General features: G+C 39.0%; 1 protein-coding gene across 4 annotated transcripts in view; it reads right to left on the bottom strand.

Moving 5' to 3' along the window:
* Nucleotides 1-25,020, bottom strand: part of DENND1B (DENN domain containing 1B) — a 259,192-nt gene that overhangs the window by 110,099 nt on the left and 124,073 nt on the right. For 2 of the 4 annotated variants that reach the window (XM_019920439.3, XM_019920442.3), the window contains exons 8-11: nt 22,017-22,076; nt 20,752-20,805; nt 17,909-18,019; nt 1,339-1,439 (exon numbers count right to left, since the gene is read on the bottom strand). In XM_019920439.3, coding sequence (XP_019775998.1) covers nt 1,339-1,439; nt 17,909-18,019; nt 20,752-20,805; nt 22,017-22,076 — 326 coding nt within the window. The remainder of the gene's footprint in view (nt 1-1,338; nt 1,440-17,908; nt 18,020-20,751; nt 20,806-22,016; nt 22,077-25,020) is intronic. The other 2 variants (XM_019920441.3, XM_019920444.3) reach the window with 1 other exon arrangement.

Below are 25,020 nucleotides of genomic sequence, written 5' to 3'. Positions count from 1 at the left end.
ATACCAAGAGAGCTATTTCTAGATCCAGCTTTACTTGCAGACTCGTGTGTGTGGTGCTTCACAGTGTAATTAAACCACACACTTACAGTCTCCTGCCCCACTGTTTCTCCCTCCCAGCACCCAAAGTGCAGAATGGCAGTGGGAGGTCACTGGAAACCTGCTGCCCAGCATTATCAATACTATTACCCTGCTGTGGAAACACACAATTCACTGGTATAATCAATATGTGGCCAAAGGTACGTACTCTCGTTAAAAATCATTTGTCCTGAAGAAGGCTAGTCTTGAAAACGTCAATGTTATGAACTTAGATCATTTTAACCCTTAAACACTTTAAGTGATCTGCTTTTCATGAAATCAGAAAGTTAAATAAATAACTACTTTGATTCTAAAAGAGCTTTGTTTTTTAATAACATTAGTTGTGATATAAATGAACACATTATGGTCAAAATCAGTTCCTTCTTTCTGTGTGTGTGTGTGTGTGTGTGTGTGTGTGTGTGTGTGTGTGTGTGTGTGTGTACGTACGTACGTGCGCGCGCACATGCATGGTTTAGAGTAAAAATGTCATCTGGTTTCTTAAGAACTGAGCTACGCCTGCAGAAGATGATTACCCTACAGCCCCGAGGAAGATCCCAAGGCTGCTGTTTGGGAGTCTAATTCTTCCCTAACCTCCAGGAGAAGGGGACAGTTGAAATCAGACTGGGTGAGATCACTGGCAGCTGTGTCTGTGATGCCAAGAAACTTTCCAGAATTGCCCCCGACACTTGTCAACACTGATTTTCACACTGGCTCAAGGCTGAGGCTTCGATAACCAGGAACTCAGGGAACCCCTGCATTAGAGGCAACCCCTCTGCTGGTATCTGGTACTGGATGTGCTACTGAGGGAAGAGGCGTGCGGGAAAGCGTGTCCTGAGGGGGAGGTCACGAGCGTGTGCTCCGAGAGAGGCAACCTGGTGTCTGAAAGACTCTGCGGACAAATGCTGGCATCTGGGATGTGGTGCTCTCACTGACACTACAACTTCTGTGAAATGCTCCTAACCACCGCGAAGACCGGATCGGCTTCTATTTATGCATTTAGTTATCTAGATGATTATAGAGGAAACTCACAAAATCTAAAGAACTTCATGTTTGCCAAGTATAAATTTTTGCTACCTTTGGAGAGAACTACTCTTCCCTTCATAAAACCACCTTTTAATACTTGTTACTCATCTCCACGTCACGTTTCAGGGATCTCATTCATGTATATACACACATGTACTCCAAGCTCACTGGATCTACACATGAATCGCTCTTTCTAACCCTAACACCTGGGCTGCCAGGGGTCCGGCAGAGCCAGCTTACCAGCAGTAGTCCAGCAGATGAGGAGGGAGCGCTGGGATGTAGATGTGCTGCCAGTACATCGGGTAGAGCAGGGCGACCGATCCATGGAGACAGGCGGTTAACTAGAATTTGTGAAAGGAAAACAGCAGTAAGCGGCCGCTGACCTTCCAAACAGAGAGACATGCTCAAGTTATCAAAGACCGAAGACACTCATAAAACAATTTACTTAACGACCTGAATCACATTATCTTGACCAATTCTGCCTGCAAAAAGCCTCATGTTTCAGAAGGCCCTCTGAAAAACACATAAGCAGCAAAGTAGCTTCTTGGGCATCTTATGTGGACGGTTATAACTTCCTGAAAATATAGTGTTTGGGGGCAAAACTTAGAACATATAAAAGGAAACCTGAAAAATTAGGCGAGCATCTTAGAAGGAACCGTAGGAAATTACAGTGTGTGCCGCCCAGGTTGCACTCACTCAGATTAATACACCACGATGCAATATGGGAAGGAGGAGAGGCTGAAAGCTCCTGGGGGATATCATTAGGGCAAATTGCCAAAGAATGAAACATGAGCCAGTCAGGAGAGTCTGGAAGCTGCAGTATCACCAGGGGACTCAACGTTCGACAGTTGGAGCTTCAGCAACGTGTGAACCGCGGGTGACGGTATCAGGAGACTCTGCTCACTGACACGGAGAATGTCACTATTGACCAGCGAGCTGCCCAAGCTTGACAGCTGTACCACAGGAAGCCAAGGATATCATAATTTCATATTTAAACTGTTCATTTCAGATTAACATCGTGTTTCCTAGCTTTATATCACAACAGCTGCAAATACACTGATGCTATTTTAAAGGTAATTGCCATTTTAATTGTTTTGTTTTGGCAAGCGGCTAATTAAATATTTTTTAATGCTTAGCAAAGGGATATCGCTTTTTTTTTCCTCCCTCCTACTGACCCTCATCAGAATTCTTTCTCTGACTTCGTTTACATTTTAAATTATATTTCTGTATGTGTTGAGTCATTTCTTTAGCATTTAAAGCAATAATTAAATCAGCATTCTTCATTTTAAAGTTTTGCCATAGTCTGCATTTTCAAGACATTTACTGAATAAGTCATTTTATTTAACTTGAAAATCAGAATTAAAAAACAAAACCCTCTGAAAATGCACCACAAAATTTCTATAAACCATTATTTCTATTTTATTATACAAAGAAATTAAAATTTATACATAGTAATCAAATTAATTCAAAAGGATAAAGGTAAACAAAGTAACTCAATCTTAACAGCAACATTTGTCTATATTTAAGTGTAAAATAGTTCCACTAGATTTTTTAAAAGTCAGTTGAAATAATCTAATCTGAACCAAAAACATAAAAATTTTGACTAAAAGTACTTTCATCTTCGTCATATGTATTATATTTCTTTTCCAGTTAAGATTTTTAATTAATTTTATACGGCAAAAAAATTTATTTGTTCCATTTAGAATGCTATCATTAAAGGATTTTATTACTTTGCACTTCGAAGTTTTAATATTTTATCTATACTATTCCTTCAATAAATATTATTTTTTAAATTCCTTAATTAGAGCATACAGTATACCACTAGGAGGCATTCAGATACTTCTATGTAACAATTACGGACCAGATTTATTTCTCTCACATATTTGAACTAGAGGGAAATGAAAATGGGGTTGATCTCAGTTGTGTCAATTCTTAGAGAGCTTGCATGTGCTCGCTGGTTGTAAATGAGGTAACTTTAAATGCTTCAGTGTAACTTGATGGGCTAAAAGCACTTATGTAGCTGTGAAAGGCAGTTAATTTACTCAATTTCTCCATCTGCAGATAGATGGCTTTTAAAAGAGCTCATTTAAAACCGTTTTAAAAAGGAAAGTATTCTTTCTTATTGTTGAGAAAATAATTAACAGTGTAACAAGAGGGAAAAAATGCATTCTCAAAATGAGGAATGATAATAATAGTAACTTATTTTACTAGGCACACCCAGAGTCCAAAGCACTCTATTAAATGCTACAGCTGTTTCCCTATGCCCTTAATGGTTATCCTTAAGTGAAGTTATGAATTTCTCACTAATAAGGCACAATATCATCTGATGAATTTGACTGGTTTCTTAGAGGATGATTTCTGCAACGAGAAGCAAAGTCACAAACTTTCTGCAAAGGCCAGCATTCAGCAGAGGGTCATGCCAGCTGATCAAGATCTACCAGGAAAGAAGGAAGCTCTACAGGATTCGTTAGCTTCTTAGATGCAGGGGATCAGTGACAGGGAGAGGTAAAAATACTACCCATCCCACATCCCTGCCCGGCCCCAAACCTCAGTTTCTGGCCTAAGTGACCAGGACGAATTATTTAAAGAAATATAACAGAAGTGTCAGGTTCAGGTGGGACTGTAAGGAATATGCTCTCACAAATATTGATTCTGTTAACTATGAGACATCCAAGTGGAGATTTCCAAAGAAGGCAGAAACCTACCAAAGAAGATCTCCCTTACACACCTAGCATCATGTAATAACTATGTGATTTAAAAAATAGAGAAGATACTATTACAGCATATACTTTGTAGAGGAGATAGTAAAGTTGTAAGTAAAAAAAAAATACAATTAAGAAAAAATAAATTTACTAGGAAATTAAACAGTTATATGCAAGTTGTATAAGGTAAGAACAATGAAGTACATCGTGGACAAAAGTTAGGGACTGGCCACTAAGAGGCTGTGCCACTCTGGCACACCTGCAAATATAACCAGATCCCAGTTTCCCAATCTTTAAAATAAGAAATATATGCTAGATGATCTATAAACCCCGTCTCTGAGAGATCTAACATTCTCTACTCTTGGATCAGATCAATTCTAACATTTTGTATTTTTAGTAATAATTAAGAATTGTTTTTTCCATACGGGTGGTTAACAGAACATTTTAACTAGACTATAATTCAGATCCACCTTCTAAATCTATCTAAACATAATCTCTAAAAGCTTTAAAGCACATTAGGTAACTGTGAAATTGGAGACATTATAGTAATTTACTTGCTTAATTCAACAGAGTTTTTGAGTACCTGCCATGTACCATCATAAATCTCTACTAAGCAATAGGGACACAGAACAGAACAAGTTACATATCAGTGGGGAAAGCAAACAATAAACAAGTGAAACACATATTATGTCAGAGGTAAATTTTATGAAGAAACCTAAAGCAGGGTAAGAGCAGAAGGGCTATTCTAGACAGGAGCATAGGGACAAACTCTGATGTGGCCACATCTGCACTGAGACCTGACTGAAATATGGGAGCCACGTATGGTGCACTTGGGGAGAAGGGCATTCAGGAGTCCTGAGGTGGGAGCAGGCTTGGCACCTTCTTGGAGTAGTAGGGGGTCGGCTGATTAGATTAAACGGGAGAACAGCAGGAGTTGAGGTCAGAGAGGAAGCAAGGTCGGAACTGAAGAGCCTCCTGGGACACAGCAAAGACGCCAGATTTCATTCTGGATAAGATCTGTCCACACCTCTGAACACAGTGCTAACTGTCACAACAAATCATTTACCTAGAACATTTCCAGAACTTTGCAAATTAAGGAAAATAAACAACATACTTTAGAAGTTTGCTTTGCAGAATCAAGTTCTATAAAGAAATGAGATCAGATGGAGTATAGTCTATAAAAATACTGAATCACTATGTTGTACACCTGAAACTAGTATAATATTATAAATCAACTACATGTCAATTAAAAAAAAAGAAATGAGATCAATTTATAAGCCAAGTAAGAAGGAAAAACTTCTTACTTTTAGGTTATTTATGAAATATTGAATCTTTAAGCTTAAAGGGAAATGCTAATCATATTTTTTTGGATCAGAATTACCCAAAATTCTATGATAGGTTCATGATAGGGCTAGAACCCCACGGCGCTCTTCTGACATTCTGTCAGCTGTTTTTCTAACACCACATAAGCTGTTCTTCATGAAAGCAGGGGAGAGGAGAGAAGAAGATTCGGTGTTTGGGTTAGAACATGTTCCTGGCATAACATCCTTGAAACTGAAGGACTTATACATTGCTGTCATTGAATAAAAATGAAGTGTACTAAATAAAGCAAAAAATGTACCAAATAAAGGTTAAAGAAAAAAAATCTTCGTTAAATGGCATAGGAATATTTAAACGCACATATAATTTCACAGAGCACACTCAATATATTGAACTGATTCAGACCCAAAGCGTGGACTAACACAAAATAAAATCACTGGGATATTTATTTCCCATATAGTACAACTGTAAAATAAGTACATATGAAAACCATGTGAAAGAGACAAGAACTGTGAAATCAGAGGGAGAAACCTGACAACAGAGGTTGGCAACAGTGAGCTTAGTGGTGGAATAAAGGCACCTAGAGCTTCCCGTTCTGGCCACAGGTCTAAGGGAGCTGCTCTCACGGACAACAGTTACGAGAGCAAACGTTTATAGGATGCTAGCTCTGTGCCAGGCACTATTCTCAGCGCTTGACATGCTCAGATTTAATGCTACAACCACCTTATGAAACAGGCAGTATTATCACTGCTCCCATTTTACAGATCAGGACACTGTGGCAAAGTTACACCAATTGCCTGAGATCACACAACTGGCAAGTGGCAAATCCAGGAGACCAACGCCAGCAGGCTCCAGAGTACAAAAACCAGTATATTAACCTGCCTTTTGATATACAAAGATTCAAAATTCCCATTCATTGTAAGGCTTTGAATAATATATACTGGCTGAAAATATTTTATCCTAATTATATAGTGGAGAATGAGCCTCTGACTGAACAGACAGACAAGAACAGTTGACCTTTAAATGAAAAATTCAGGATCTAGGATAGAGATGCAATTTACAAAACTTTCCCAGGCATCACAGTCTGAGCCTTCAGCAGGAAACCAGGAGAGCAGATTCTCTGAAAAATGTTACAAAGATAAGATACTTGATAAAAATTCTACCAGTTATCATCTCGATCTGCATCTGCGAGTATATTTAGTTGGAAGCCAAACCAAAGTTCTTTCCCTTTGTGATATGGAATCTCATTTATACCTTGTTCTTGAACTATATATTTACTGAGGAGATCAGCTTACTAATACAACTAAGCAACGTTTTAAGCAATTCAGTAGACATCTATTTTGAGAAGAATAAAACCACATTATCAGATTTCCAAGGAGACGACAGGAAAACGATCCATCGAGTGTGATGACCACGACGGAAAACAGCACGATTCTAATTCACACGCTTTACAAGTAAAGATCTCATCCTGACGCACCGCCACTCCTGTTGTTCTAGTCTCTGTGTATCTCTTAGCCAGATTCTGCCTCATTTTAATGTAGGAGTCCCACTGCCTTCAACTAAAGTTCTATATGAATTACTGAGGGGCAGATTTATGTCCCCTAAGAATGTATTTATGCACAAAATCCAAGAAAGATTGATTAGAGACTTCATTTGATTTTTAACTGAATCAATGTTTACTTCAGAAATGTAAGCGCTATAAATACCTAAAGGTACACAGAATAAACTGCTGCAGATATGAACGTGATAAATTTCCTTGTGGAATGAAAAAAATTTCAGTGGAAAGCATAAAAAAACTATCTGTTTCAACACATTTAATTTACATTCACGTTTAAAAGTTGAGGACAAAAAAGGTAGCAGCACAGTATTTGAAAACCACAAAGCTATCCCCACTATAAGATATTCTTACTTGAGCAAAATTCTGACACTCAAATTAAGTGATAGTTGTAAAGAAATGTTTACAGAAATAGCCATTTTATATCATGAAAAAAGACAGTATTTGGCTGTACATTTTTCTTTTTCAATACTTTTTTATACTAAAGTATCAGCTTATATTTCATTCTCTTTCTCCATCCCTTTAGGATGGTAAATTCTGCTGCTTCATTACTAAACTTCATCCTGACCTCTCTGCATCATATCCAAGTCCCTTGGAAAGTTCTGCTCATCTCACGGTTGGTCACTGGTTAATTAGCTCTTCCGAGCCAAACAATTCTAATATTTTCTTGCTTGCTTGCTTCTTCCATGTACTCATTCTTTCACTCATTTGACACATGGGGAAACCAAGGCAAAGTTGAACCAACCTGCCCAAGATCACACAGCTAGATGTGGGGCCCCAAACATGTGTCAGGCACCGCTGCTGGTGCTGGGGACAGAATAATCAGCCAAGGAGACAAAGCCTCTGCCCTCAAGGAGCTTTCACTCTAGTGAGCCTCAACAGGCACCATGCCTGTCATACCGACCCCACCTCAATTCTGAATTCCTGTAGCTGCCACACTGCACATAAATGTCAACGCCTTCAAACACTCCCCCCGCCACATGACTTTCCCCATCACTGAATTTACTGCTCTCTAGTTCACGTCTTCAAGCCAATTCTGTAGCAGTTTAGCTTTTCCTGGAGAAGAGGCCCGTCTAGTTTTCCACAACTTTCAAGCGTCTGACACTGTAACACAGCTCAAATGTATCTATCTTCTCTCCACACAGACTTCTAGACCCTGGATTCTAGAGGACCGTTCGTGTGAATTCTATAAAAACCATATATTTTAAAATAAGGCATTTATTTAAGAAATGAACAGTACAGTTAAAGAATCACTAAATTTAACAATTAGGAAAAACCTTAGAAATCATTCTTGTTCAATTCTTTCATTTTTTATGTAATAAACTTCAGGATAAAAGGAAAAAATGGCTTATATGAAGTCATCCAATTTTTCAGGTGAGTAGTCAGGAACTGAAAAACGAATCTCTAATTTTAGAAGATATTATTGATATAATCACACTACTACCACATTTGGGGACATATTCCAAATAACCAATAAATAAAGTCTAATGGACTGAACGCACTGTTTTAAATAGTAGGCATCTCTGAAAATCATAACTTAAAATACCTCTCACCAGGAACAAAACTAATGGCAAACCACCAACAACTGAAAGAGACAACCGCAAGCAGCCCCAAAGGACTTCTGAATCCTTACAAGTGAACTATTTGTAAATTACAGGTATTTAAATGAGAATGAATAATTGTACATATATATCATATGCTGTATCATTAAAATTGTATATAATATTCCCATATATACTTAACGTACACATATGTATATTTAGCAGGCATATCAAACACTTGTAAATATATACATCTTTACATAAACACACACACACACTTTACAGAGTTACAATTTACTAGTAGCAAATGACATCAGGCTCTGCCCCCATTATATATCAGACACTAAGGAAATAGCTGATGAATATTTGTCCTTTGTGTGTCACTGTAAACTTCTCCCTCTTATTTACCTACTTTCAAGCAGACTGTACATCCAACAGACATTTCCTTATTAGCCATGCTTCTAAAACCCAACTCCATCTACCTTTCATGGTCACTGTTAGCTCAGGAGCTGGTCGCCTCTTTTTCTACTTACTGTGACTGCCTTTTAACAAGACAGCTGTCAGAGTTTTCCTACTTTATTTTTTCTAATGCCACCAGCTTCTCTTCCCCAAAACAAAACTGGTCACAGCATGTCCCTCATTTGCCTCCCCACAATCTGTTGGATAAAATCCAAACCCCTTCATTTAACAAACACGGTTCTTCACAATCTGGCCACTGCTATCTCTCCAACTACATCTTGTAGCATGACTTCTCTCTGTCACTCTATTTGCGCACACATACACACACACACAAGTATATATCTCCTAGACAAATCACAAATTCCTTCCAAGAACCAGGCGTAATATTGAGGTCAACTCTTTAATCTACCACCTTCCCTCCTATATTTCCCACATCAGAGTTCTAGTCACACTGACTGGCCTTGATTGACACTATATAATTTATTATTTATTACGATTCTAGAGAATCATAAGTTAATAACTTTGAAATTCCCACTACCTGGCAAATAATAATATTTATCGATACCAAATAAATAAATACCCTTATACTCCACGTTTGGAAAACTCTACCAATGTCAAATATCTCCTTCAAAATAAAGATCTATGTTTTTCTTCTCAAGTGGTTAACTAGTTTTTACTCTTTCCATTACACTATTTTATCATAGTAAATCACAACAAAATATGAGATTCATGGAAGCTGTGCCTTCAATTTATGCCTCTCAGATCCAAGTTCACTCTCTGCCACCCATCTGCAACAATGGATCTGGGCCCTTGAAGTATTTACCAGACAGAGGACAGAGTGAGCTCTGTCTGCAGAGGACACAGGAGACGCACTGCAGGAGGATGGGACTGTGGCTTCCTGGTTCCGTGTGCTCTGGGGCAAGCTCCTGCAGGGCCTGTGCATCTCCGGGGCCTGGCTCTTGTAGGGCACTGGTCAGTAGTACCCAGCAGTAACACCTGGCACCTTCTTCAGGTGGTTCTGCAACAGAACGTGTCTAGGGAGCCATCTCCCATGGCAATCAGGTAAACTACCTGGCGGCAGGTTAATTATACTGAACCTCTTCCATCAAGAAGGAGGCTTGATTAGGTTCACCCTCACTGGAATAAATATTCTGGGTAAGGACTCGTCTTCTCTGCCATAATCCTTCTGCCAGCACCACCACCATCAGACTCACAGAATAACACACCTGTCAGCACGGCACTCCATAAAGCACTGGATCTCATCAAGGTATTCATGTAACAGCAAAGTAGGGCAAGAGGCTCATGTCCATGAACTCAGCTACTCTGGCCTACACTTATAACCTAGAAGCTGCTGGCCTAATCAAAAGGTGGAATGGCTCACGGACGACTCAGTTATGATGCCAGTTGGGAAAGAACACCCTTAAAGGGTGGGGCTCTGTTTAACATGATGCAGGATACGCTTTGAATCAGAAACCGTTTTGCGGCGCTGTTTCTCCCAAAGCCAGAATCCATGGGACCGGGAGTCAAGGGGTAGGAGTGGGGTTGGCCCTCTCATCATCACTCTTAACAGTCCACTTGCAGAAGTTCTAATTCCTGCCCCAGCCATGCAGGGTGCTTTTGGCTTGGGGATCTGACCTCCCAACAGTGGAATGCTTCCACTTGAACCAGAAGATGTGACTGCCACCTGGCCATTGAATCAACAGGCTAAAAATTGGGGTTAATCTACTGGCTGGAATGATTGATCTCAATAACCAGAAGTAAGTCGGGTTGTTTTTACACAACAGGCAGGCAGGACTATGTCTGCAACCATGGAATTCTCTGGGATGCATCTTGGTACTTCCATGCCTGGTAGTAAATGTTAACGGGAAACGACGGCAATCAAAAACAAAAAACAAAAAACAGAACTATCGAGGATCCAGATCTTTTGGAAATGAAAGTTTATATCATTAAACCAGGTAAAAAAAAATCCAACCAGCTGAGGCTCTGGCTGAGGTGAGGGGACTGTGGAACAGGTAATGAAAGAAGGAAGTCAGAAATATCAATTATGGTCTCATGAGCAGTTACATAAACAAGGGCTGTAGTAGCTTTCCATATTTTTAATTTTCCTATGTTTATTTTTATCTGCTGACCACTTTTTCTTCTCTGTCTCATCTTTATCTTACATATATGTTGTTAGTAGTTAACAGAAAATTAAATGTAATTGTAATTGAAGAGATGGACACATGACTCTCGGCACTGTGCTGCTTCCCATTTGGGGGAAAGGGTGAAAATGTCTGTACTGCAGCTACATCTCATTAGGCAGACACAGAGCTTTGTTTTGCTGTTGCTCAGGAAGTGCAAGTGATTTAGAGGGTGTCAATGGAGGATGAGCATCCAAAGGGGTGGCCTGTACCAGTTACCGATTTACTGCCTCTCACCCTCAAGTCTACCCCTCTTTGTCAGATCTGAGAAAATAAATCTGTGCCCTTTCGATATCTTTTCCTTTTAGCAGCCGGCACGATGCTAAGCTTTGTCCAGAGAAGACAATGAAGCGACATTTCGGGAAGACAGGGTTTGACGTCCTGGCCCCAGTCTACTCACCAGGCGGTCCCCCTTGGAGCTCGCCAAGCACGGTGGGTGGCTGCCAGGCTGCCGTGTGACAGCAGCTCAGCCCTGCAGGCCGCAGGGGCTGGGGGCCCCCGGCTCGCCTCGGCAGCTCCGGGCAGGGTGCCTGTGGCCCCCGCGGCGCGCGGCGGCTGTGGCACAGAGGCTTCTCCTGCACCTGGTGGGTGAAGCGCCACCGTCAGCAGCGCCCGGCAGCCGGAAGCCTCCCTTGGTGCCACCCTCCCCTCAGCTGGCTTCCGGCGGGGCGGGGGGCCTCCGGCGAGACAGCCCGGAGGAGCGGCCTCTCCCAGTGACTCCAGAGCAGTGGGCTCTCTGGGCACAGATCCCCAGCTCCCCTCAGGTTCGTAGCTGCTTTATACCTACTATGCCAGGTTCTTCACAGCTCCCGGCACTTCCCGCAGCCCCTCCCTGTTACCCCGATCCCACATGACAGTCTTAAATTCTTTATATTCAACTTGCATCGTTCAGATGACTGTAGTTTCTCTCTCCTGACTGGACCCAGACTGATACAGAGGCTGTGACCTCGTTTTCTTGCCTGTGTATGTAGAACACTGTCTAGCATGAGTTAGGTGAGCCATAGATGAGGAGTGATTCAATGAATGAACAAAGAAACCACCTGCCATGGGAAGAAAGGAGTATGTTTTCTCCTTAGGACTACGTGAAGGCCAAAAGATAGCAAACCAAGTTCCTGTACAGATTGGACAAGAGTCAATATAGCAAGAGAAATTCATGAAGCTGAAAGAGTTTAAGATGTACTGATAACTTTTCCCCCAAGGAATTACAATTTTGGCATAGACTTTTTTAAAAATTAAAAATTTCTAGTAGAAAACAGCTGAACACAAATCTTTTTTTTAAGACAAAGGCCTATATGGAAATTATCCTCTAATTTATCAACTTCAGAATTTACAAAGAAACCTTTACCATTGTCATAATTATTATTATTTAAAAACACTAGTGTCAAAAAAGGCAATCAAAGAGATACATTTTTACTTGTTAAAGAGACATGTTTCTACCCTGGCATTTGCAGCATCAGATGAACATTTCATATTTCATACCATAATTAGTGAAAATTTTATTATATTTTAAATACTTTTCTCTCTGATATCCACAGTTCAGAAGATTAAGTTTACTGCACCCACATACACACACACATATCGACCATGGTTCTAACCTTTACTGTGCTCGTTTCTATGAAAAACAGCTCTTATCACCTCAAGAGTTAGAAGATACAAACACCTGCAGCTTTTCCCGTCTTAGACGTTTACTCCACACAAATCGTCCCACAAAGTGTCACATGACCAACCTCAATAGTCCCATTTCCACGCTCCAGCCACATCCACTTAGCAGTGAATGAAAATGCAATGTTCTGAAGAGCAGTATCTAAGTCAAATAACACAATGGTAAGTAGAGTCACTGTCTGCAGTTTCGGCTGACATAAGTGGTTGCTATGGGCTTTGGGAAGAATTAAAAATCCAAAAATTGTTCCTAGATTCTCTCTCCCTGAGAGGTCTTGATAATAATTTTTAACTGCACCATGCTGCTGCAGCTTTAAAATCATAAGGGGGAAAAATACACTGCAATAATCTGAAGCAGGGAGTAGATCTGGGTAATCTTTGTTCTCGCACCAACTGTTCAGTTCTTAATCTCCAGAAAGATTCTCTGTGCTGCCGGTTTCAGATTAAATGCTGATAGGTGGCACTACTAAGAGACAAGTCAAGAATACGTAAAATCCAGATGGAGAGGTTAAAATCCTGCGGATTCCCCTTCAATCTAACTCAACCTATAACATCTACATTTTAATAGCTGATTTTCCGCGGATCACAAGATTTCTTTTTGCATAGGCCCTTGATGGTATTAATGAGGGAAGGGGAGAAAAGCATATGCTTAAATGCCTGGGGGCAACTATAACAAAGGAAGAGATGACAGTGTATTAGCACAATTCCTGCACTCACAGCACACTGCTTGCTCTGAGCAGTCCAGACAGGACACGGACTACACAATCACATCTCTGTAACTAATGTGCTTACAGACTCCAAGAGGGTGATATCTACCAACTAAATATTGGTCAAAATGGGAGCTAACACTCAGACATCTGCTCTAAAGAGAGCATCTCTTGTACCTGCTTCCAAAAGGCCACAAAGATACACTCTAGTTAACACATCACTGACAGGATGACGAGAGCTCCTGTCAGACGCTGGCCAGCTCAGTGTTGGAAACAAAACGCACGGCCCCAGCTGACTAGCTAGAGAACGTCTGGGGGACAATTACAGAGCACCTGACAAGGCTTCGTGCCTGACTGACTTGAGAGCCGATGACACGGCTTTAAACAGCAATCCTTCCCTACCTCTGGTCACAAAACAGCAAAAAGTCAACTGATACACCCTTGTAATATCATGATTTATTCCTTTGCTTTGAATACATGAGACTCTGGGCCGATGTCCTGCTAGTCTGCTATTCACTTGGGGCTTAAACCTCTAGGACCTGCCTACGGCAGGTACAAAATCAACATTCTTGTTCAGGATTACCAGGAACCCTTCCGTGTGTACCGGATAATGTACACATCAGTAGGATAAACACAAAACCGATGACATTCCAATTCATTCAACTCAAAACACGGAAAAATATAATAGTGAGTCCTAACAAAATACATTTTACTATAAGGAGGAAAAACCCACGAAAAATTTTAAAACATAACAATACTCTTGATACTTTTGCTAACACAGCTCAAAACTTTTTTATTTTAAAGTTTATCGCTATAAAGATAATTACAAATTATAATTTTAACTACACACAATACCTGAGGAAGGAACACTCGGGTAGCTCATTATCTGTCAGGGTATCACCAGTAAAACCCCCGGCTAGCTATACAGTTGACAGATATGATTCTAATAAAATTATGACCATATCAAAGTATAAATCCAAAGTTCCCAAAACTATAACAAAATTATAAATGCGAGGAACTTATACATGCTCTTCCAATAATTAAAAATTTGGCCACAGATTAAAAAGTGAAAACCGGGTAAAACACAATTTCTTGCATTAATTTTAAGTACATTATAGTCTTTGTGGTACATAAAATCCTATAAGGATGTAAAAAGCTTCACTGGCAGTAGTCTTAACCTCAATTCATTGATACGTTAACTATTCCTTCCTTGGTCGTTTCAGAGGTTCCACTAAACGCTTTCTAAAAAATATTTACTTCTAATTTATGTTATGGTACTAGTCTTTGACCTTAAACATTACTGGGCGTGGAATTTATAGCACGCATGTGTGTATATACATGAATTTTTCAAGCTAGATTCAAGTGAAGCAGCTTCCCCTACAGAAGGAGGGTGAGGAGATCATGAGAGCAAACTTGAATTATGTTTCTTTTATCAGTCCTACTGCCCCAGATGGTGAACCAAAACAAAGCTGTTAACTGAGAGGTGACATCACCACCAAGTTTTCAGGAACTTTCATAAACAACTGCTATTACGTTGACCTCAAATATAAGAAACAACTCCCTGGGGGCTTTCCTGGTGGCGTAGTGGTTGAGAGTCCGCCTGCCGATCCAGGGGACACAGGTTCGTGCAAAAAAAAAAAAAAAAGAAACAACTCCCTGACTAATACCAAGCCTTTATTAAAATCATTCAAACAAAGTTAAAGGGTAGGCATGTTCATTTTTACTCTAAACTTCAGATCTAGATTATAAATTTATAGCTGATAATCATTTAATCTTATGCAGATAAAATTCTAAGCACTTCATATATACACATATGTGTGTGTGCATGTACACATATCCTTAAGCTTTAAAGCAACCCTATGACATTAAAACTAGTATCACTCCCATGTTCCCAGTTTAAATGTGAAGAAACTGAGTGGAAGAGAGGTTACCTAGCCATTAAGAGGTGTTTACAAATTACAACAAAAAGAAACACCAACATTTTACAATACCTACCAAAAAATGTTTTTACAAAATATTTACATATATTCAGATTTCTTTCCTTTTTTAATTGAAGTATAATTGACTTGAAATATTATATTATTCTCAGGTGTAAATACAGTGATTTGGGATTTTTATACATTACGAAACGCTCAGCATTATTAAGTCTAGTTACCATCTGTCGCCAGAGTTATGGCAATATTATTCAGTATGTTCCCCCTGCTGTACATTACATTCCTGTGACTTATTTATTTTCTCACTGGAAGTCGGTGCCTCAGCCCCCTTCACCTGTTTTGCCCATCCTCCCACCCCACCTCCACCTCTGGCAACCACCTGTTTGCTCTCTGTGTCTATAAGTCTGTTTCTGTTTTGTTACATTTGTTTGCTTTGTTTTCTTAGATTCCACATATAAGTGAGATCATATGGTATTTGTCTTTCTCAGTCTGACTTATTTCACTTAGCATCATGCCCTCAAGGTCCATCCATGTTATTACAAATGGCAAGATTTTATTCCTTTCTGTGGCTAATATTCCATTGTATATATGCACCACATCTTCTTTATTCATTCGTCTATGATGGGCACTTAAGCTGCTTCCATATCTTGGTTATTGTGAATAAGGCTGCAATGAACATAGGGTTGCAGATATCTTTCTGAATTGGTGTTTTTGTTTTCTTTGGATAAAAACCCAGGAGTGGAATTGCTGGACCACATGGTAGTTCTATTTTTAATATTTTGAGGAACCTCCATACTGCTTTCCATCAGATTTATTTCTAATGTTTCCCTACACAGACCAGCTTACACGCTCACGCCCACACTTCCTTCGGACCTCTGCTCAAACACCACCTCATGAGAGAAGGCTTCCCTGACCTCCCTACACAAAACTGAAATCTGCCCCTGACCTTTCACCCCACATTCACACACACTTTCTCCCTTATCTCTTGGTACTCAGCACCATATGACATAACAGCTATTTCTTCATTCATGTCTTCATCTTCTCTATCAGTTGGATATAAGCTCCAAGAGTGTTTGGACTTTGCTTTGCTTACTGCTCAATCCTCAGTGCCTAGAAAGTGGCGAGCACATAGTAGGTGCATAACAAATATGTTACATGAATTAATCTTGATAGGAATTTAGCTCCTAGGTCTCCAAGATAGCTTGTACAACCTTTTTAATCTTCAGGACAACATCCATATAGAAATATTCTTTATAATCTTGAAAAAACTGGCTTAAAAAAGTGATGAGGATAAGCTGTGTGGCGCAGCTAAAAAAGAAATAAATTAATAAATAAATGCAGGAAATGTCAGTGTAACCAAAAATAATGTAGTTTAAAAAAAAAATGTGATGAGGAGGAAGAGAAGGGGAGGATAAATAAGAATGATTTTACCTCAACGGTAAGTTAAGCACAGCAGAAAAGCAAATATATAAAAAGTACCAAATAATTCAGATTGAATTTCTTAACATCACTTTAAGAAAATGCAAATAATTACCTGCATCACCGACTAGCACTTATTCTCTGATTGAACTACATCATTTCTCCACACTTACTCCTTCAAATGCATATAACTTGTTTTTCAATGTGTAAAATAATGTATTTTCAATTTTTTTTGAAAAGTGGGCATATCATTATTGCATTTCAAAATCTCAAGACTGTATTTTTTCAACTCTAGAGTAATGCAAATAACCCAAAATTAGCATCAGGAGACCCAGTTTCACATTACCTGTCTCCAACTATCTTATTTGGCCTTGGGGTAGCCATTTAACCTTTCTCTGAAAATATCAACACCTTTCTCATTGTTACACCCTAAAGAGATGCCCTAGAGAAATCCTGAAGCTCCTTCTGCTCTAAAATACTAAAACTTTGCAGAATAAGGTTTTTATTTCTACTTTCAGAGAACAAAACATAGGTATTATCTTATTTTTATCAGTTAGCCAAATTTCAAGGAAGCTAATTCATGAAATATTAAATAATGTTTTTAATAAATATCTCATACATTACTCAAAACTATATTTACATTTATATTAAAATTTTTAGGTCAAAAATATTAAAATATTAATGCTCAAAGTGAAAAAAATTAGAAAATCTAGCAACATACTTCTGAATGTTTTTCTATGACCCAAGAAAACTCTATTCTCCCTGCCTTTACCACAGTAATGAAGACCTTCCAGAAAAACATTTCAGTGAGTAGCATAAAACCTGTGATTTAAAAAAAACGTTATTTTGACTTTTAAGTTATTATCAGTCTGAAGAGCTCCTCCAAATCAGAACTATTATAGAACCCACTCCCAAACCACTACTTGGCAACAAAGATGAATCTACCTATTACCAGGTTAGGATAGCAGCTATTATCATGGCCCCTTGATTTCTTTCAAGTAGCTCCAATGGAAAAAGCCTCAAGTGAATAATAAAGATCTCATAATAGCTCTTAAGAATTCGTTAGATGGTAGAAGGCACTAAAATGAACTCTGGAGAGTTAAAAAGAAAAAAGAAAAAAAAAAACTCTCATCTTCTGATAAGAAAAAATAATTAACCTGACTTAATGCACCCGCGAAGGCCTTCCATAAATCAGACCTTTGTACTCCAAGAGCCAGATGAAAACCATATATCAAAAGGGTATGTAGATATTGTCTCGTAAGCACACGCAGAGCATTTCTGCCTCTGCGTGGGCTGCAGGTCTTTCCGCGCGGAGGGGAGTGTGAGATACTCACGGTGCTGAGTTTGCCAGAGGTGATGATGATGCGCCTCTCGTGCAGCATGCTGGCGTAGAGCTGCAGCATGTTGTTCGCGTCCACAGCCACAAAGTACTCCGTGAGGTTCCTCTGCACAAGCCAGAGACAACTGTGTAAGTTACAGGGAAAGTATCTGATACGTTCGCCACAGAGTCTGAAGTACGAACAATGTTAGGAGAATAAGTGGTATTCATTAAAATAATTAAATTTAATTCTATTCTGCCGCCACACAGAGCACGTAGCCTTCTACTATTATTTGAAACATAGCCCTACTCTACGAAAACATTCTCAGAGGGTGATCAGAGCATCACATCTTTCCCACCCTCCCTCCCCAGGCACCTGAAAAAGAAGCCTGTTTTTTGGGCCCCAACCTAGACCTGCTGAGTGGTAATCTTCAGAGTACAGCCCCAGGAATCCATTTTCTAAAAAAATACTGCCAGTGGTTCTTACACACACTGAACTTTGAGAACTGCTGCTCCAGAAAATACATTTGAGTCTCCCTCTGTTTGCCAATCAGCCAGCAGGCAAAATCATTGCCTGAAACTATAGACTACGCATAAGGCAACCACAGGATGAGATGGGTTTATAAAGCAGACCCTTGATTCTTTTTTTTTTTTTTTTTTTTTTTTTTTTTGCTGTACGCGGGCCTCTCACTGTTGTGGCCTCTCTTGCTGTGGAGCACAGGCTCCGGACGCGCAGGCTCAGCGGCCATGGCTCACGGGCCCAGCCGCTCCGTGGCATGTGGGATCTTCCCGGACCGGGGCACGAACCTGCGTCCCCTGCATCGGCAGGCAGACTCTCAACCACTGCGCCACAGGGAAGCCCACCTTTGATTCTTTATTAAGGAAGATCTCATTTATATCCCATGTCAGGCCTGCTTTATACCACTATAACCAAATAAAAGTTGGTGTTAATTTGATTCCTTGACCTAACACTTCAAATTGTTTTCCCCACATAGGAACAAAACTGGGGTAAGCTGCGTTAACTTTCACTTTTAGATCCTCTCCTCTTACTTATTTTTAATTTTCTGTACTCAAACTTAAGCCCATCAGAAAGCAACAAGTGATAAAGAGACTGAATGAGAGATGACAACAGACTGAAACTGCAGTGCCAGGTGCACTATGACCCAGAAGGCTAAAACTTCTAGTTGAGCAGGAAACTAAGAAATCCAATGTTTCTTCTATTTCTGTGAGGTACAGACCTTCCCAGAACAAACCAGTAATCACAGCAGGGCACATAAACGGAAACAGTGAGTGATGCTGAACTTGGTGGAGAGATTCATTTCCTGTTTTCTCTAGCTGAAGCACACCTCACCTTCTATTTCAAGTCTTCATAATACAAAATTACTTTTATGTCATTCAACGTTAATATTTTTCCTATAATCTCAAAGATAATTTCTAGATGGGGAATTATTTCTCAATGCAGAATGCTGCCTTATGTATAGGTCCTTGCTTTTTTTTTTTCCTCTTCCCTAAACAGGACATTCTAAAAATAAAATATATTAATGGAGATGTAAAAATGTATATTCTCAGTGGCAGTTTTTCCTTAGAATGGTTCTTTAAAACTTCCAAAGTCACAGCAAAGTTTGTGAAGTTTGTTAAATCAAGCTATTAGCGGCTTATTAGTAAATTTAAGAAAGGTAAGAAGAGGAGAGGCTAAAGCAAGAGACTGACTTGTATTAACAACCCTGATGTGGGGGCAGGCGCGCATAAGTCAAGGCGGTGAGTCAGCCTCCAGGAAACCTAACAGACACCCGCAGCCCACGGTGGACTCGCACAAGACTTGAGAGCCTGGGATGTGACCTGCTGATTTGATGGTCTATCCCAGGCCCACGTGAAGAGCAGCTGAACGCAGTCTCTCACAGGAGTTAACTGGACTCATCTGTACCAAAAACACCACTGACAGTCTCGGTTCGAAATTAGGAAATTTACAATTGTCTTCTTGGACTTTGTTCGTTCACTTATAACCCACGTGCTTTTGGAAACCAAACACTCAGTAGGTTCAAAAACATTTCTGGAAGCACAATAGAGTTCTGAGGAAAATAATACATATTCCTTAAGTTGATGTTTCCTTCACTTTGATTGAATTATTTCTACTAATTCATTTTATCTTTCCAAAACAAAGCTGAAAAAAATTATGAAAGGAAATACTTCCTTTTCACACAGCATCCAAAAGTGTACTTGTCAATTCTATTTATCCATGTAAGCTTTTCTACAGAATTTTAATTTGTAATAACTACTAAAACACTGAAAATATTTCTAGTAAGGCTACAATCAGGACTCTAAATAAATGTGAACTGTAGCAATTTTATAATTTCTTGTAGTATCCTTCAAGCCTTACAAAACATGTATTACTTATATTAAAAATCAGGAAATCAAGTAGAGAACATCTAAAATTTGAAAAGATATATATATATATATATATATACAAGGAATCTAAATACTATGGTCATTTCACTAAAGTAACTATTTGCGTGAAAATATTTCCCATTGCACGTGTTCCTTCCCTGCCAAAAGGAGTCATCTCCTGAGACCTCTCTTCTGCCTAATCTGGGGATCTCAGGACCTAACTGAACACAGACTATCCTACTGAACTATCTCAAATGGTAGAAATCGTTTTTCTCATATAATTTGTCTTATCTACAGGAGGTAAAGTAGCAGATACATAAAGAAGAAAAAGAGATAACATTATTCTTTATTTTTTCATTTTTTCTCACAGAGAGTTACAATGTTTTCTATTTCTCTACAAAGAAATCCTTAAACAGTGAGACCAAAATAAATAAATTTCATAATATCAGTAGAATAAAAACAGAGAAAACTTACACTCTCCGGTATTGTTGGGAGTCCAGTTACATCAGGGGCAATGAAGTAGGAATGCTAATCAACAGAAATAAATCACATAAGAAAAGGAGAATTAAAATTTGGTAGCATTACGTATAATTTGAGATTAAAAATTTTAAAACATATCAACTAAATAAATACCAAGGACTGATGCTCAGGGTTTGCTGAATTTGAGAGATTCTTAAATGAGATAGCAGGTTTATATGAGATTTAGCAATAACTTTCTCATACAAAAAGTTTAAGTGTTGGTTAAAAATATTTCACTTTAAAATTGAAGTGGGAATCCTAGAAAAAGTTTATTAAGACCAAAAAAGCAAATTACTGAAAAATAGATAGATAGATAGATAATTTTAACACATTTGGTTTAGGGAACCTGGAAAAATAAGGTTTGTTTACCCAAGAATATATCAAAATCTATTGAGATTTTTGAGTTCCTACAGTTAAGTCCCCATAAATTTCTCTGGTACATATCAGCCACTATATTATTTAGAAAGTAGAAATAAAAAATAATTTTTTAATATTTAAAACTTCTTAAAAGGTAATTAACCCAAAATATGACTTTTATACACCCACTAAACAAATGTTAATTAGCTTCTATAATATTCAAAGCAATACAACAGTTCATAGACATATTTACACAAAAAGCATACTGTGCACACCTTCACATTTCACAGAATGTTCCCAAATTTTACCACCCAGAATCAGAGTACAAGTCAATCACCAAAATCATTTTATTTTCTGTTCATATTAATCTCCAAAATCATTTTACTATCTCACCTAAGGACCTACTTAATATTGTCTTATAATTAAAGATTTGGGGGCAAAAAACCATTCTAGCCAATACTGAGCACCACTGAACTAGTCAGAGCAAGGCTAGTTGGCACCGTCACAATGCGTGGCTTGCAGGGTGGAAGAACAAGGTCCTGAGACCCTGGACAAAACATGTGACAGACACCCATGTAGTGAGCCCACTTTGACATCACCACCACTGACACGAGGGTAAGCATGGATTTGGTCTCTGTTAGCTATTTGTATTTGGATGGATTTTTAATAGCACTGTATTTCATAAAGCTATGCTTTAAAAGATAGTATAAACAGAAAATATAATCTGAATGATTAATTTTCTTAAAAGAAGCAAATTTACCACTTCCCAAAGGACCAGAGTGAATCTTAAAGACATAGTGAAAGAAGTAATTAACTTCCCAATTTAACAGTGATTTTCAGAAGCCAATGTCCTTTGAACTCACCCGTGCTAGGGAGGGCTGATCTTTCAGAACTTGCTCACTGGCAATAAATATCTCTTGGTTCTTACAATACATAAGAGACAAAATGAGTACTTTACTTTCATGGGAGAAATTTACACAACAATTTGCTGTGTATTTGAGACAAACCCATGTAGCCACATTATCTGCTGAAAACATTTGAATAGCATTCATTACAAATGTTTTAAATGCTGATTTGCTAGTTCTTGCTAGAAAAATCTTGAAGCACTTTAATTCTTGACTGACAGTACAGAATTCTGTGGATATTTAATGGCTTTGAAATGTACTTTCAAAATAAGCATTTACATTAGATATTAACATTTCATAAAATCTCTGTGATATTCTAGTGGTTATAATGTCAAGTCTTGAAAAACTCATGTGATGGAATATTAATGAAATACGAAATTTTAAGAAAATCACAGCAGTTTCTCAAGTCTTGTCATATTTTTATAATGGAAATTCTGCAAACAAACAAAAATTTCTTTTCTACTTGTGGAGGAACAAAAATGCCTATGACCATCAATTTTAACCTGACATCACAAAACTAAAACTGTACTAGTAGGTGAAGACAAGTGTTTTCATCCCAGTTTTGCTGGTCATTAACTGCACAGCACTGGCACGTGACTTTATAACCTATTATTGAAGTCAAATGAAATTACTGAGTGGACTTTACATAAAGGTTTATCAACCAGTTGGATTTAACAATACCTAAGATATTGTATTGAGAACAGGTGAACAAGATTTGAAACCTATCACAGACTACTGATTCAAAAGCTTATATGTGGGGCTTCCCTGGTGGCACAGTGGTTGAGAGTCCGCCTGCCGATGCAGGGGACACAGGGGACACGGGTTCGTGCCCCGGTCCGGAAGGATCCTACATGTCGCAGAGCGGCTGGGCCCGTGAGCCATGGCCGCTGAGCCTGCGCGTCCGGAGCCTGTGCTCTGCAACAGGAGAGGCCACGGCAGTGAGAGGCCCGCGTACCGCAAAAAAAAAAAAAAAAAAAAAAAAAAAAAAAATCTTATATGTGAGGCTTAAAAATATAAAAATAACCATCAGACATAGAAATACAACACAGTCACTCAAATTCCTTTACCAAGATTATTTCAGATATAATAAAAATCCTCTCCTTATCAAATGAAACGTCAACTTACTAGCAACTAACATTCAAATAGCTTTTTGTGGTATATCTAAATATATCATTTCATAAAATTCCCCAAACAACTTTCTCAAAAACTGATTCACTAAATTTCTCAAATGGATAAAAGGGAACATCAAAAGAGATTAACTTTTTTGCCTCACATCACACATTCAGTGACTGTGATTTAAACCAAAATCTTCTAGTCTTTGGGTATTAAGAAGCCTAGACATCTTTGACTTACAGGTCTTATTAATAAAGGTAAAGTGTTTCAATATCCAATATTTCTGAAATGTATTTTTATAAGATATTTAGTTACTCCTGAACAAATAATACTGTCAAATTTAGAGAATACATTTTTATTTCTCAGCTTTCCACAGCTGCCTCTATCATCTTAGCACTTACAGTATGTTTCCTTCACCATTTAACAAAGTGTTAGAAGCACTTCATACATACAACTCTTTCCAAAGAAAAACACTTATTTTCAGAAAATCCAGAGCTTTTCCTCCTTCTCCGGGGCATTTTTCCTTGTCCTTTGTACTTCATTCCCACTAACTGTGAACCTGCATTCTTTCGGCTTCAATGACGTCATACAAATCTGAGTTTCTCCTTAACTGCTCCTTCCTCCAGTCCTCTCCCTCCATGTACACTCTTCTTCCATACAACTTCTTCGGGCAATTAGACCTTACCCTCTGCTCTATCCTCTCTACATTCTGCCCTTTAAATTGCTCAGTTATTCCCACAACCATGTCTGCAGATGACTCCCCGATTCTGGTTAAAAATTCCAGGTTAGGGCTTCCCTGGTGGCGCAGTGGTTGAGAGTCCGCCTGCCGATACAGGGGACACGGGTTCGCGCCCTGGTCCGGGAAGATCCCACATGCCGCAGAGCGGCTGGGCCCGTGAGCCATGGCCGCTGAGCCTGCGCGTCCGGAGCCTGTGCTCCGCAACGGGAGAGGCCACAACAGTGAGAGGCCTGCGTACCGCTAAAAAAAAAAATTCCAGGTTATCCTTAGCTTTCCAGCCCCCAATCTCTAAATGACTACATAACATTTATTTCCACTTTGGCATTAAGCAACAAAAGAGGATTCAGACATAAAGGGGCCGAGAACATTATGCTGTTAACAACAAGGGAACATTTCACAGAGGTGGGAACTGAGCTAGTTCTAAAGATACATAGTCTACAAGAGGTTTTAGAGGAAGCTGTACAACCAAGAAAGCACAATGTTCACTCGAGAAGATGAACAGAAAACTGTGACCAGAGTAGAGAATCAATTCATGGGGGAAAAAACTGAGACAGAAAAGTGAAAAGCTGGATTGAGGCTAAGAAGTGGATGGTCCTGAAAGGCCAAAAATTTGGACAAATTCTACCGAAAATGGGGGACTACTAAAGGTTTTCATCAGGGGACTTTACATAGTTGAAGGAAGTTTGATCTTACAGCCTTTAGAAGGGACTGGAAGGAGAGGCTGTAGACTAAGGACTGCTTGAAGTGATGAGCACCCAGACTAGGCTGCTGCCACCAGAAATATAAAGAAGGAAACCACAGAGGGGAATATTATGATCAAACAAAATTACAGGGGGAAATCTAAGCAAGAAGGAAGTTATTACCAAAGAAAGAATGAAATAAGGCTAACAGTTTCCTTATCTTGCAAATACCATATGCTAACACATATATATGGAATCTAAAAAAAAAAAAAAAAAAGGGGTTCAGACAGACCTAGGGGCAGGACAGGAATAAAGACGCAGATGTAGAGAATGGACTTGAGGACACGGGGAGGGGAGAAGGGTAAGCTGGGACGAAGTGAGAGAGTGGTATGGACATATATACACTACCAAATGTAAAATAGATAGCTAG

The sequence above is a fragment of the Tursiops truncatus genome, chromosome 1 (genome assembly GCF_011762595.2).
Source record: "Tursiops truncatus isolate mTurTru1 chromosome 1, mTurTru1.mat.Y, whole genome shotgun sequence".
Lineage (NCBI taxonomy): Eukaryota > Metazoa > Chordata > Mammalia > Artiodactyla > Delphinidae > Tursiops > Tursiops truncatus.
Note: the sequence above shows the minus strand (reverse complement) of the source record. Positions and strands in the feature narration are given on the sequence as shown.